The following is a 15,066-nucleotide window of genomic DNA, read 5'->3' as shown; positions in this document are numbered from 1 at the left end:
TGTGCCTGAGTCACTCTCCAGCTCGCTAGCTGCATCTGTAGCGAGCTGCACAAACAAAAATATCGTTGTGTTTATTTGACAGTAGTTTTGTCGGCCTAAAACGACTAAAGGAGAAGATGAAGACATTTGGTTGCAGAATTACCGCAGCACTCTGAGCGCACAGTGCAGTTTACCTGTGCTCACTACAAACTCCATGGCAGGATTCAGGATTATATTATTTGCCATTATGTTATTTTCAAGATCAGGAAAAGCTGACGTTCATCACCCTCCTCGACTCCTAGAAGCTTCGGGAAAAGCAGCAGCTTTTTTATGCAGCTGCAGCAGAAGAGTGAAGTCTGATTTGTTTCATCATAAAGGCATTTCTGTGCCAATAGGTGGCCGCGGTCAATACAGCGTCTGCTCTGTATTATGTCTATGACCACAAGTAACCACTATGAATGCTAGCAGGTGGTGGCCCTCCGTGTCTCATTGTGTGTGAACCACCCCCCCCCTCCTCCATGACATCATCCATGTTGTTTTGAAGCTCTGCCAGCTTGGCTCTTACCTGACTCTGCATGTCACCGACTTCCTGAGCGAACTGCGTGTCCAGAGTATCAGGGAGCTGGTGGTAAACCGGACGCTGCAGCTCCTTCTTCACAGCCTCTTTATATAAAACCTGTAGGATGAGGGCAGATCAGAGGCTTGTCTCTGTAGCACACTCACATGAAGAGTCTCACAGGTTAGTTCTGTCTTCATGATGTCAAAGCCACTCAATTAAAGCAACCGAAACACACCAAACACTTTTTTTTTCCTATTTTCAAACATGAACAACTGAATCAATTTCATCTCACGTCACTTACAAAACACTGGCTCATGGAAATTATTTTTGCTCATTATTTTAGTCAGTGAGTCAATAATTGTCATCTCTGTCAGACTGTTAGCATTAGCATTAGCTGTTGTCTACAGTGAAGTGTCACAGCAACACTGTAATCAAATGACATGCAAATTATTAAAACTACATGAAAAACCGATTTGGAAAAAGGTAACTTTTCAGTAACAGGAAATGGATTTCACTTATATACTGCTTTTCCACTGTGTCAGCGCTCCCCACAGTGCTTTAAAGTGATGATCACTTCCACCCATTTCTGGGGTTTCTGGGGACGTGACGGTTGCTTGGTGACCAGATAAACAAGATGTCCGTCGCGTGCATGAGCGTAGGAGACGCTCAGAGCAAGAGGTCTCACCGGGGCCGAATCACTACTGTAACACTGGAGTTTAACTGATGTTGAGACATGCAGTCAAACTCTGGTGACGATACTGATGCATCACGGCGACACAAGTTAGAGGTTCAGATGCTAAATGTGGCTCTGAGGAGAACTTATCTCCATCAGCTAACACATGTGGTGGTGGGATACATGAGGGGTTAATGAAGGAGAGAGAGAGGAGGGAAAGAGGGAGAAAGTTCTGGTGAGGATTGGTTCCGTGGCTCGGTTCTCCACACAGAGATCTCTGTAGAACTCCTGTTCTGAGGGGAAAACCAGAGTCCAGAGCTTCTGATGATGCATGTGAACATTGTGCTCACGTTCGTACACAACAGATGCTTTTCAGCGGCACATGAAACACATTGCAGGTTAGCTTCAGGCTAATCTAGCAGCGCTGCTAGGTTAGCTTCACTGTGTTCTGCTCGCCAGCGGACTGAACCTTGGTTTGGTTCTTCTGGTCCACTTTGTGCTCTCTTGGTCTCCTGGTGCTGCAGAGACCTGGTCCCTGCTTGGAGACCAGTTTGGGAAGCAGAGACCTGGTTCCTGCTTGGAGACCAGGTTGAGAAGCAGAGACCTGGTCCCTGCTTGGAGACCAGGTTGAGAAGCAGAGACCTGGTCCTGCTTGGAGACCAGGTTGAGGGGGCAGTGGGTTGCTAGCTGGTTTGACCAAGTTGGACTTCAGAGTCCCACTGTGTCCAGGTCTGGTTCCACCAATGATGAGGTTTTTCCAACCTGGGACTTGTGGCCCTCTCAGGTCACTGTCCCCCCCCCCCTGCTGTTCTACTACCTTCACATTGTTCTTGCAGCCTGTTCTCTTGGGGGAGAGCTGCTTGGGGGAGAGCAGGGATTCCGGGACCAACATATAAGAATGCTCACACAAACAGTTGCATGTCTGACACCATCTGCACGGCCACGGCCTCACTACCTGTTCAGGCTTGTGTGTTATTAGCGTCCAGCTGCAGCCGCGGTGTCACGATGTCACCTCGCCAAACGCACCACACGACGCACAGAAGATGGCTGCTTGGCTTTTCACTGCGTGGTGGTGGACGCCATTTTGGCTCTGCCAGACGCCCTTGTGCATGCGCAAGCAATGGGTCTCCTGTTTATCTGGTTGTTAATCAACTGCCACATCTCCACCAGGTCTGCCATCTTGGTGAAGCCAACTCATCCGTCACACGGTGGAAGCTCATTGGCATTGCAATACAACCACACACACACACACACACACACACACCCTCTTTCTTTGTACATAGTGTTGCTGTTTAGTAGATTAGATCTCCATGTTAGATGATGTTTGTTACTTGATTGTGTTGGTTTATGAAATAATTCCCGAATTATTCATGAATTAATACATTTTTGTTAATAAACGCCTTTTAGCTGAATTGATGGATTCCTGGTAATTATTGATATTTATTGTTGACAATTCACTGGTTTGTAACAGTCTGTGCTCGAATCTCACACCTTAAATGTTATTTAAGATTGTTATATTTACACAGAAATATTAACTAACTTAAATAACCTTTTTACAAACAAGACTGATATTTTGGTATTAGCTATTTCCAGTTTAACTGATTGTGCCCCCTTTTATTATCAATAAATAAATAATCAATTATTCAATTGATAATCATTAATGAATAAATTTTTTTTAATTATTTATTAACCTTGAGTCAATTACTTTAGGAGTTGTTTGAGTAAATGACAGTTTACATCCATTAATAATTCACATTTTTCATAAATTACATCCAGTCATTTATTACTTTCAGTAACCCATTACTTACAGTAATATAATGCTAATAATAACCATGAATCCCAACAACTACAATAATGCAGCTAAGTTAGCATTGTTCACTTAGGACAATACAAGGAACTTCACCAAGTAAGGAGTTCCTGTTGATCAACCAAGTTTAGTGTGTGGACCGACCTGACTCTGCAGCTGCGAAGCTTCTTTAGCGTGTTGCGTCTCCAGAGTTTCAGGTAGCTGATGGTATAGTGACACTGCCGTCTGCTTCTTACTGGCCTCCTTGTATTTAGCCTGAAAGATGAAAAAGTTTAGTCACATTCATTTGAACTTGAATTGTAAATATGAAATACATTAATGTGGAAAAATTGTACATTAAAAAAAATAAGTTTGCTTATACACTTGTTAGTTTTGATTTGCTACAGTTGTCATTATGTACAAAATCACATTATTACAAATACATAAAATACCTTTATTAGCATACCTGACCTTCAGACGACACAAAGTTAAAACTCAATGTGTCCTGAGGTTTGAACCCTGAGGTACCCCTCATATTTGTCACAGGTAGCAGACAGGTCCCAATTGCAGGACTCCGAGGCAGGCTGAGTTTAATCAAGTCTTTATTTACAAAGGAGCAGTACAGACCGACAAGAGATGTAGGTTGCTCTTCAACCTGAACTCCAGACACTGGACAGGACGGACCAGACATGGATGACTAACAGACCAACAAGGAACACACACACAGACAGGACATATATAGATAGATAGATAGATAGATAGATAGATAGATAGATAGATAGATAGATAGATAGATAGATAGATAGATAGATAGATAGATAGATAGATAGATAGATACTTTAATGATCTCCACGAGAAATTCACGATTCCAGCAGCAGCAATATGGAAACACAGGGGCAGGCAGGGTAAAAAAAAAAAGCAATAGGTAAAATAGAAGAAATATAACTTCAGTATAAACAATAATTAAGCAAATAATTAAGCAATAAACAAATAATTAAGATAAGTAGTGTGTGTGTGTGTGTGTGTGTGTGTGTGTGTGTGTGTGTGTGTGTGTGTGTGTGTGTGTGTGTGTGTGTGTGTAGTAAGTCCACTAAGGCCTCCCCCGAGAGGTGTTGAAGAGTCTGATGGCGTGGGGGAGGAATGATCTCCTCAGTCTGTCACTGAAGCTGCTCCTCTGCCTGGAGATGGTGTTGTTGTTGTTGTTGTTGTTGTTGTTGTTGTTGTTGTTGTTGTTGTTGTTGTTGTTGGTGTTGTGCAGTGGATGCTGTGGATTGTCTATTATGGACAGGAGTCTGTTCAGTGTCCGTCGGGCTGTCCAGCTCTGAGCCAACCACAGAGCCCGCCTTCCTCACCAGTTTGTCCAGGCGTGCAGCATCCTTCTTCTTGAGGCTGCCCCCCCCAGAATCCTTCTTCTTGAGGCTGCCCCCCCAGCACCCTTCTTCTTGAGGCTGCCCCCCCCAGAATCCTTCTTCTTGAGGCTGCCCCCCCAGCACCCTTCTTCTTGAGGCTGCCCCCCCAGAATCCTTCTTCTTGAGGCTGCCCCCCCAGCACCCTTCTTCTTGAGGCTGCCCCCCCCAGAATCCTTCTTCTTGAGGCTGCCCCCCCAGCACCCTTCTTCTTGAGGCTGCCCCCCCAGAATCCTTCTTCTTGAGGCTGCCCCCCCAGCACCCTTCTTCTTGAGGCTGCCCCCCCAGCATCCTTCTTCTTGAGGCTGCCCCCCCCAGCATCCTTCTTCTTGAGGCTGCCCCCCCAGCACCTTTCTTCTTGAGGCTGCCCCCCCAGCATCCTTCTTCTTGAGGCTGCCCCCCCAGCACCCTTCTTCTTGAGGCTGCCCCCCCAGCATCCTTCTTCTTGAGGCTGCCCCCCCCCCAGCATCCTTCTTCTTGAGGCTGCCCCCCCCAGCACCCTTCTTCTTGAGGCTGCCCCCCCAGCATCCTTCTTCTTGATGCTGCCCCCCCAGCACCCTTCTTCTTGAGGCTGCCCCCCCAGCACCCTTCTTCTTGATGCTGCCCCCCCAGCATCCTTCTTCTTGAGGCTGCCCCCCCAGTATCCTTCTTCTTGATGCTGCCCCCCCAGCATCCTTCTTCTTGAGGCTGCCCCCACCCCCAGCATCCTTCTTCTTGAGGCTGCCCCCCCAGTATCCTTCTTCTTGATGCTGCCCCCCCAGCATCCTTCTTCTTGAGGCTGCCCCCCTAGCATCCTTCTTCTTGAGGCTGCCCCCCCAGTATCCTTCTTCTTGATGCTGCCCCCCCAGCATCCTTCTTCTTGAGGCTGCCCCCCCAGCACCCTTCTTCTTGATGCTGCCAGCAGCACTCCCAGGTATTTGTAGGTGTGAACCACCTCCACCCAGTCCCCCTTTATCCCAACAGGCTCCGGGTGCGGCCTGGTTCTCCTAAAGTCCACCACCATCTCCTTGGTCTTGGTGGTGTTGAGGAGCAGGTGGGTGGAGTCGCACCATGTGACGAAGTCCTGGATCAGCTCCCTGTACTCCTCCTCCTGTCCACCCTTGATACAACCCACTATGGCCGTGTCGTCCGCTACAACCCACTATGGCCGTGTCGTCCGCTACAACCCACTATGGCCGTGTCGTCCGCCAACTTCTTCAAGTGGCAGAGGTCAGAGTTCTATTGGAAGTCCGTGGTGTACAGGGTGAAAAGGACCGGAGAGAGTACAGTTCCCTGTGGTGCTCCAGTGTTGCTGATCACAGTGTCGGACCTGCAGTCCCCCAGTGGAACGTACTGAGGTCTGCCAGTCAGGTAGTCTGTAATCCACGTCACTCCCATCTCTGTGAGTTTGTCCCTGAGGAGCAGAGGCTGGATGGTGTTGAATGCGCTGGAGAAGTCCAAAAATGTAATCCTCACAGCAGCACTGCCACTGTCCAGATGGGCGAGAGAGATGATGGCATCCTCCACACCCACCTTTTCCCGGTAGGCAAACTGCAGGGGGTCGAGAGCGTGGTGGGTCTGTGGCCTTAGGTGATGGAGCAGCAGCCGTTCCATGGTCTTCATCACATGGGACGTCAGGGCGACCGGCCTGAAGTCGTTCAGCTCACCAGGATGTGGTTTCTTTGGGACTGGAATGATGCAGGATGTTTTCCACAGCTGGGGAACCCTCCCCAGTCCCAAGCTCAGGTTGAAGATGCGCTGTAGTGGGTGTCCCAGCTCCTGCGCACAGGCCTTCAGTAGTCTCGGGGATACTCCGTCTGGACCTGCAGCTTTACCGGGGCGCAGCCTCCTCAGCTCTCCGCATACCTGAGCTGTGGTGATCGTGAGTGGTGCGAAGGGGGGAGGGAGGGTGTCTTCCTCTGTACTGGTGGTGGCTTGTGGGGGTGGGTGGGTGGGGGTTGCTGTGCATGGAGGGATATAGCTGGGATGGTCATGACAGAACTGGGTACAGGTGTGGCACCGACCACCCAGACCTGTGGCCCGCCCACTCTTAAAGGGAGATCCCAGCCTACCTCCTGACAGTACCCACCCCCCCACCCCCCCCCCCCCCCTCCACGACCGGCTCCAGACGGCCCAGGCATGTCAGGATGCTGCCTGTGGAAGTCCCTTATCATGTCTGGGTCCAAGATGTCCCTAGCAGGTACCGAGACACGTTCCTCAGGACCATACCCCTCCCAATCCACCAGGTACCCCCGGCCACGCCGTCGAGCTGCCAGGAGCCGCCTGACAGAAAAAGCCTCCTCACCCTCTAAAATATGGGGGGGAGGAGGGGTTCTTGAGGAGGGAACCAGGGGGCTAACCCGGGCAGGTTTAACCTTGGACACATGAAAGGTGGGGTGGACGCGAAGCGAGCGGGGCAAATGAAGGCGGACTGCAGAGGGGCCAACCAGCTTCACTATGGGATAAGGTCCAATAAACCTTGACGCCAGCTTCTTTACGTCTGAGTGGATAGGCAGGTCCCGGGTGGAGAGCCACACACGCTGACCAACAGTGTAAGTAGGTGCGGGAACCCGGTGCCGGTCTGCAAGCCTCTTACGCTCTGCAGATCACTGCAACAGCTTGCTTCTGGCCTTCAGCCAAGCGCGCTTGCATCGCCGCACCAACACCAGCCCGTCTTCGCTTGCCCCGCTCGCTTCGTGTCCACCCCACCTTTCACCTGTCCAAGGTTAAACCTGCCAGGGCTAGCCCCCTGGTTCCCTCCTCAAGAGCCCCTCCTACCCCCGTAGAAACATCTGGTGTAGGTGAAGCAGGTTCCTGGTGTGGACCACAGGCCAGAAACATCTGGTTCAGGTGAACCAGGTTCCTGGTTTAGGTGAAGCAGGTTCCTGGTGTGGACCACAGGCCAGAAACATCTGGTTCAGGTGAACCAGGTTCCTGGTTTAGGTGAACCAGGTTCCTGGTGTGGACGACAGGCCAGGAACATCTGGTTTAGGTGAACCAGGTTCCTGGTGTAGGTGAACCAGGTACCTGGTGTGGACCACAGGCCAGAAACATCTGGTTCAGGTGAACCAGGTTCCTGGTTTAGGTGAACCAGGTTCCTGGTGTGGACGACAGGCCAGGAACATCTGGTTTAGGTGAACCAGGAACCTGGTGTGGACCACAGGCCAGAAACATCTGGTTTAGGTGAACCAGGTTCCTGGTGTAGGTGAACCAGGTTCCTGGCGTGGACCACAGGCCAGAAACATCTGGTTTAGGTGAACCAGGTTCCTGGTGTAGGTGAACCAGGTTCCTGGCGTGGACCACAGGCCAGAAACATCTGGTTCAGGTGAACCAGGTTCCTGGTTTAGGTGAACCAGGTTCCTGGTGTGGACGACAGGCCAGAAACATCTGGTTCAGGTGAACCAGGTTCCTGGTGTGGACTACAGGCCAGAAACATCTGGTTCAGGTGAACCAGGTTCCTGGTTTAGGTGAACCAGGTTCCTGGTGTGGACTACAGGCCAGAAACATCTGGTTCAGGTGAACCAGGTTCCTGGTGTGGACTACAGGCCAGAAACATCTGGTTCAGGTGAACCAGGTTCCTGGTTTAGGTGAACCAGGTTCCTGGTGTGGACTACAGGCCAGAAACATCTGGTTCAGGTGAACCAGGTTCCTGGTGTGGACGACAGGCCAGGAACATCTGGTTTAGGTTAACCAGGTTCCTGGTGTGGATGACAGACCAGAAACATCTGGTTCATGTGAACCAGGTTCCTGGTTTAGGTGAAGCAGGTTCCTGGTGTGGACCACAGGCCAGAAACATCTGGTTCAGGTGAACCAGGTTCCTGGTTTAGGTGAACCAGGTTCCTGGTGTGGACGACAGGCCAGGAACATCTGGTTTAGGTGAACCAGGTTCCTGGTGTAGGTGAACCAGGTTCCTGGTGTGGACCACAGGCCAGAAACATCTGGTTCAGGTGAACCAGGTTCCTGGTGTAGGTGAACCAGGTTCCTGGTGTGGACCACAGGCCAGGAACATCTGGTTTAGGTGAACCAGGAACCTGGTGTGGACCACAGGCCAGAAACATCTGGTTTAGGTGAAGCAGGTTCCAGGTGTGGACGGACCCTTGTCCTCCTCTCCAGAGGAAATGCGAGCCCTCAGGACAGAATGTCCCGTCCACCTCTGTCCAGGTCCATTGAGGATGGACTGGTCCCCTCACCTCGCTCTGCACCTGCGCCATGTCCTTGGCGTGCTGGAGGTCCAGGGTGTCCGGGAGCAGAGAGTACAGGTTGACGCTCATCTCCTTCTTTCCTTCTTCTCTGTATTTAACCTGGAGATGAAACGCACAGTCAGCAGGGGGCGGGGGATCTTCCAGCAAGGCCATCCGGTTCCCACCTGGCTGAGCATCTCCGTCTGCTGCCGCACAAACTCCGAGTCGCTGGTTTGTGGCATCAGGTGGTAAAGGGCGGAGGCGTCACTCTTCTGCTTGTGCTTCAGCTGGAGGAAGAGTCACGACAGATCATCAAGTTCATATATGTACAATCTGAGATACCCTTTTTAGGCCCCGGTTACGTGACCACATGTTTAGGAGAAAACGGAAAACGTTTGTCGCACTTTGAATGTCTGTTTACGAGACAACAGTTCTCCAAGTCACTGACAAGCCATCTTTTTGAAAACAACTCCCACTGCGGAACTTTCTGAAAATGCCCAGACTGCGTTTTTATGGAAACGGCAGAAATTGAAATGTTTATAAACGTTGCGTCTAGACTGGTTGAGGAGGATTCCTCCAGAACAATAAACATGGTGTGTGCTGTTCAGGGACATCATTTTCAAAATGCAAGACTTTTCTGAAACGACACAGCTTTCAGTCGATGATTGATACGTAACCTATATTTTGCTAAACATATTGGCGAAAACTGGCCACAGCCTGTAGTCCCACGTTGTGCCAGCAGGTGGTGGTGTCAGTCACCTGGCTCTGCAGCTCCGATGCTTCCTGGGCGTGTTGCGTGTCCAGAGTGTGAGGCAGCGTGGAGTACAGAGAGCTGCTCATGCCTTGCTTTCCTGCTTCTTTGTACTTCATCTGAACACAAAGCAAGGAGCACAGCCTCAGCTGGAGCTTGGCCACTCACGTCCCAGCAGAGGACACAGTCACACCACTGAACTGCTGGACGCTGGACGGGAGAATACAAAGTGATCTCACCTCGCTCTGAAGCTCAGAAACACGCTTCACAAACTCAGTGTCTGAAGTGTGAGGCAGTAGAGAGTACAGACTGTGACTGAGGCTTCTCTTCCCGTCCTCACTGTACTTCTTCTGAGGAGAGGACAGACAGAGACATCCTGCTCTAGAGCCATACCTTCTATCTGCAGACACATAGAACTTGTACCCTGGGACTGCTCTTCCTCTCACCTGGCTCTGCATGTCACTCATCTCCCGGGCAAAGCTGGTCTCCGAGGTGTGGGGCATGGTGGAGTACAGAGAGCTGCACATCTGCTTCCTCCCTGCTTCCTGGTACTTCACCTGCAGTCACAGTACACGTCAGAGTACAGGTCACACTACCAGTCCTGCACAGCTCCTTCTGTCCTCTACAGGATGGAGCACCTGGCTCTGCAGCTCCGCGGCCTCCTTGGCGTGCAGCGTGTCCAGAGTGTGAGGCAGCAGGGAGTACAGGCTGCTGCTGCTGCTGCTGCTGCTGGCCTGGCGGTACTTCGTCTGCAGGGGACAAACAACGTTCAGCTTCGTCTGCAGGGGACAAACTACGTTCAGCTTCGTCTGCAGGGGACAAACTACGTTCAGCTTCGTCTGCAGGGGACAAACAAGGTTCAGCTTCGTCTGCAGGGGACAAACAACGTTCAGCTTGGTCTGCAGGGGACAAACTACGTTCAGCTTGGTCTGCAGGGGACAAACTACGTTCAGCTTCGTCTGCAGGGGACAAACTACGTTCAGCTTGGTCTGCAGGGGACAAACTACATTCAGCTTGGTCTGCAGGGGACAAACTACGTTCAGCTTCGTCTGCAGGGGACAAACAACGTTCAGCTTGGTCTGCAGGGGACAAACTACGTTCAGCTTCATCTGCAGGGGACAAACAACGTTCAGCTTGGTCTGCAGGGGACAAACAACGTTCAGCTTGGTCTGCAGGGGACAAACAACGTTCAGCTTGGTCTGCAGGAGACAAACAACGTTCAGCTTGGTCTGCAGGGGACAAACAACGTTCAGCTTGGTCTGCAGGGGACAAACAACGTTCAGCTTCGTCTGCAGGACAAACAACGTTCAGCTTGGTCTGCAGGGGACAAACTACATTCAGCTTGGTCTGCAGGGGACAAACTACGTTCAGCTTCGTCTGCAGGGGACAAACAACGTTCAGCTTCATCTGCAGGGGACAAACAACGTTCAGCTTCATCTGCAGGGGACAAACAACGTTCAGCTTGGTCTGCAGGGGACAAACAACGTTCAGCTTGGTCTGCAGGGGACAAACAACGTTCAGCTTGGTCTGCAGGAGACAAACAACGTTCAGCTTGGTCTGCAGGGGACAAACAACGTTCAGCTTGGTCTGCAGGGGACAAACAACGTTCAGCTTCGTCTGCAGGAGGACAAACAACGTTCAGCTTCGTCTGCAGGAGGATAAACAACGTTCAGCTTCGTCTGCAGGTGACAAACTACGTTCAGCTTCGTCTGCAGGGGACAAACTACGTTCAGCTTCGTCTGCAGGGGGACAAACAACGTTCAGCTTGGTCTGCAGGGGACAAACTACGTTCAGCTTCGTCTGCAGGGGGACAAACAACGTTCAGCTTGGTCTGCAGGGGGACAAACAACGTTCAGCTTCATCTGCAGGGGGACAAACAATGTTCAGCTTCGTCTGCAGGGGACAGACAACGTTCAGCTTCTGTTTCATGTGATTAATGAGGGTTTCTCGCCAGGTGACAACACTCTCTCATGTGAGTCGTCTTCCACCTGCTGGACAGACACAACTACACTGATGCACTTTAAGAACAAATCAACATTATTTTGTGTGTTTACAATGATAATGGTGTAAAGGGGTTCAGGTTATACGTAAGGCATACATAAGGGTTATACATAAGGGTTATACGTAAGGGTTATATATAAGGGTTATACATAAGGGTTATATATAAGGGTTATACATAAGGGTTATATATAAAGGTTATACATAAGGGTTATACATAAGAGTTATATATAAGGGTAATACATAAGGGTTATACATATGGGTTATACGTAAGGGTTATATATAAATGTTATACATAAGGGTTATACACAAGGGTTATACACAAGGGTGATACATAAGGGTTATACATAAGAGTTATATATAAAGGTTATACATAAGGGTTATACATAAGGGTTATACATAATGGTTATACATAAGGGTTATACATAAGGGTTATATATAAAGGTTATACATAAGGGTTATACACAAGGGTTATATATAAGGGTTATACATAAGGGTTATACACAAGGGTTATACATAAGTGTTATACATAAGGGTTATACATAAGGGTTATACACAAGGGTTATATATAAGGGTTACACATAAGTTATACTTCTTCCTACAGGCTATAAACTTTAGCTTAGCGCCTCGCCTGTCATGTGGCAGAATAACCCAACATCCTCCATGGTAAGGTAGTGTCCCCACCCTGAAACACCCTGACCTGTCTGAAACACCCTGACCCTCCCACCCATCTGAAACACCCTGACCCTCCCACCCGTCTGAAACACTCTGACCCTCCCACCTGTCTGAAACACCCTGACCCTCCCACCCGTCTGAAACATCCTGACCCTCCCACCCGTCTGAAACACTCTGGCCTGTCTGAAACACCCTGACCTGTCTGAAACCTCCTGACCCTCCCACCCGTCTGAAACACTCTGACCCTCCCACCCGTCTGAAACACTCTGACCCTCCCACCTGTCTGAAACCTCCTGACCTGTCTGAAACACCCTGACCCTCCCACCTGGCTGAAACCTCCTGACCTGTCTGACACACCCTGACCCTCCCACCTGTCTGAAACACCCTGACCCTTCCACCTATCTGAAACCTCCTAACCTGTCTGAAACACCCTGACCCTCCTGACGTGTCTGAAACACCCTGACCCTCCCACCCGTCTGAAACACTCTGACCCTCCTGACCTGTCTGAACCATCCTGACCCTCCTGACCTGTCTGAAACACCCTAAAACCTCCTGACCTGTCTGAAACAGCCTAAAACCTCCTGACCTGTCTGAAACACCCTGACCCTCCTGACCTGTCTGAAGCACCCTGACCCTCACACCTGTCTGAAACACCCTAAAACCTCCTGACCTGTCTGAAACACTCTGACCCTCCTGACCTGTCTGAAACACCCTGACCCTCCTGACCTGTCTGAAACACCCTAAAACCTCCTGACCTGTCTGAAACACCCTGACCCTCCTGACCTGTCTGAAACACTCTGACCCTCCTGACCTGTCTGAAACACCCTGACCCTCCTGACCTGTCTGAAACACCCTAAAACCTCCTGACCTGTCTGAAACACTCTGACCCTCCTGACCTGTCTGAAACACCCTGACCCTCCTGACCTGTCTGAAACACCCTAAAACCTCCTGACCTGTCTGAAGCACCCTGACCCTCCCACCTGTCTGAAACACCCTAAAACCTCCTGACCTGTCTGAAACACTCTGACCCTCCTGACCTGTCTGAAACACCCTGACCCTCCTGACCTGTCTGAAACACCCTAAAACCTCCTGACCTGTCTGAAACACCCTGACCCTCCTGACCTGTCTGAAACACTCTGACCCTCCTGACCTGTCTGAAACACCCTAAAACCTCCTGACCTGTCTGAAACACCCTAAAACCTCCTGACCTGTCTGAAACACCCTGACCCTCCTGACCTGTCTGAAACACCCTGACCCTCTTTGCCGGTCTGAAACACCCTGACCCTCTTTGCCGGTCTGAAACATCCTGACCCTCCTGGCCGGTCTGAAACATCCTGACCCTTCTGACCTGTCTGAAACACCCTGACCCTCCTGACCTGTCTGAAACACCCTGACCCTCTTTGCCGGTCTGAAACACCCTGACCCTCTTTGCTGGTCTGAAACATCCTGACCCTCCTGGCCGGTCTGAAACGCCCTGACCTGTCTGAAGCACCCTGACCCTCCTGACCTGTCTGAAGCATCCTGACCCTCCTGACCTGTCTGAAACACCCTAAAACCTCCTGACATGTCTGAAACAGCCTAAAACCTCCTGACCTGTCTGAAACACCCTGACCCTCCTGACCTGTCTGAAGCACCCTGACCCTCCCACCTGTCTGAAACACCCTAAAACCTCCTGACCTGTGTGAAACACTCTGACCCTCCTGACCTGTCTGAAACACCCTGACCCTCCTGACCTGTCTGAAACACCCTAAAACCTCCTGACCTGTCTGAAACACCCTGACCCTCCTGACCTGTCTGAAACACTCTGACCCTCCTGACCTGTCTGAAACACCCTGACCCTCCTGACCTGTCTGAAACACCCTAAAACCTCCTGACCTGTCTGAAACACTCTGACCCTCCTGACCTGTCTGAAACACCCTGACCCTCCTGACCTGTCTGAAACACCCTAAAACCTCCTGACCTGTCTGAAGCACCCTGACCCTTCTGACCTGTCTGAAACACCCTGACCCTCTTTGCCGGTCTGAAACACCCTGACCCTCTTTGCCGGTCTGAAACATCCTGACCCTCCTGGCCGGTCTGAAACATCCTGACCCTTCTGACCTGTCTGAAACACCCTGACCCTCCTGACCTGTCTGAAACACCCTGACCCTCTTTGCCGGTCTGAAACACCCTGACCCTCTTTGCCGGTCTGAAACATCCTGACCCTCCTGGCCGGTCTGAAACGCCCTGACCTGTCTGAAGCACCCTGACCCTCCTGACCTGTCTGAAGCATCCTGACCCTCCTGACCTGTCTGAAACACCCTAAAACCTCCTGACATGTCTGAAACAGCCTAAAACCTCCTGACCTGTCTGAAACACCCTGACCCCCCTGACCTGTCTGAAGCACCCTGACCCTCCCACCTGTCTGAAACACCCTAAAACCTCCTGACCTGTCTGAAACACTCTGACCCTCCTGACCTGTCTGAAACACCCTGACCCTCCTGACCTGTCTGAAACACCCTAAAACCTCCTGACCTGTCTGAAACACCCTGACCCTCCTGACCTGTCTGAAACACTCTGACCCTCCTGACCTGTCTGAAACACCCTGACCCTCCTGACCTGTCTGAAACACCCTAAAACCTCCTGACCTGTCTGAAACACTCTGACCCTCCTGACCTGTCTGAAACACCCTGACCCTCCTGACCTGTCTGAAACACCCTAAAACCTCCTGACCTGTCTGAAGCACCCTGACCCTCCCACCTGTCTGAAACACCCTAAAACCTCCTGACCTGTCTGAAACACTCTGACCCTCCTGACCTGTCTGAAACACCCTGACCCTCCTGACCTGTCTGAAACACCCTAAAACCTCCTGACCTGTCTGAAACACCCTGACCCTCCTGACCTGTCTGAAACACTCTGACCCTCCTGACCTGTCTGAAACACCCTGACCCTCCTGACCTGTCTGAAACACCCTAAAACCTCCTGACCTGTCTGAAACACTCTGACCCTCCTGACCTGTCTGAAACACCCTGACCCTCCTGACCTGTCTGAAACACCCTAAAACCTCCTGACCTGTCTGAAGCACCCTGACCCTCCCACC

The 15,066-nt window shown here is 50.9% G+C and overlaps 1 protein-coding gene across 1 annotated transcript in view; it reads right to left on the bottom strand.

Moving 5' to 3' along the window:
- Window positions 1-3,199, bottom strand: part of LOC308144173 (uncharacterized protein) — a 78,873-nt gene extending 75,674 nt beyond the window's left edge. Inside the window, exons 1-2 of the mRNA XM_080515231.1 lie at window positions 3,163-3,199; window positions 545-655 (exon numbers count right to left, since the gene is read on the bottom strand). Coding sequence (XP_080371357.1) covers window positions 545-556 — 12 coding nt within the window. The 5' untranslated portion in view covers window positions 557-655; window positions 3,163-3,199. The remainder of the gene's footprint in view (window positions 1-544; window positions 656-3,162) is intronic.
- Between the last annotated feature and the right edge of the window lie 11,867 nt (window positions 3,200-15,066).

This window comes from Blennius ocellaris (genome assembly GCF_963422515.1).
Source record: "Blennius ocellaris genome assembly, chromosome: 19".
Classification (NCBI taxonomy): Eukaryota; Metazoa; Chordata; class Actinopteri; order Blenniiformes; family Blenniidae; genus Blennius; species Blennius ocellaris.
Note: the sequence above shows the minus strand (reverse complement) of the source record. Positions and strands in the feature narration are given on the sequence as shown.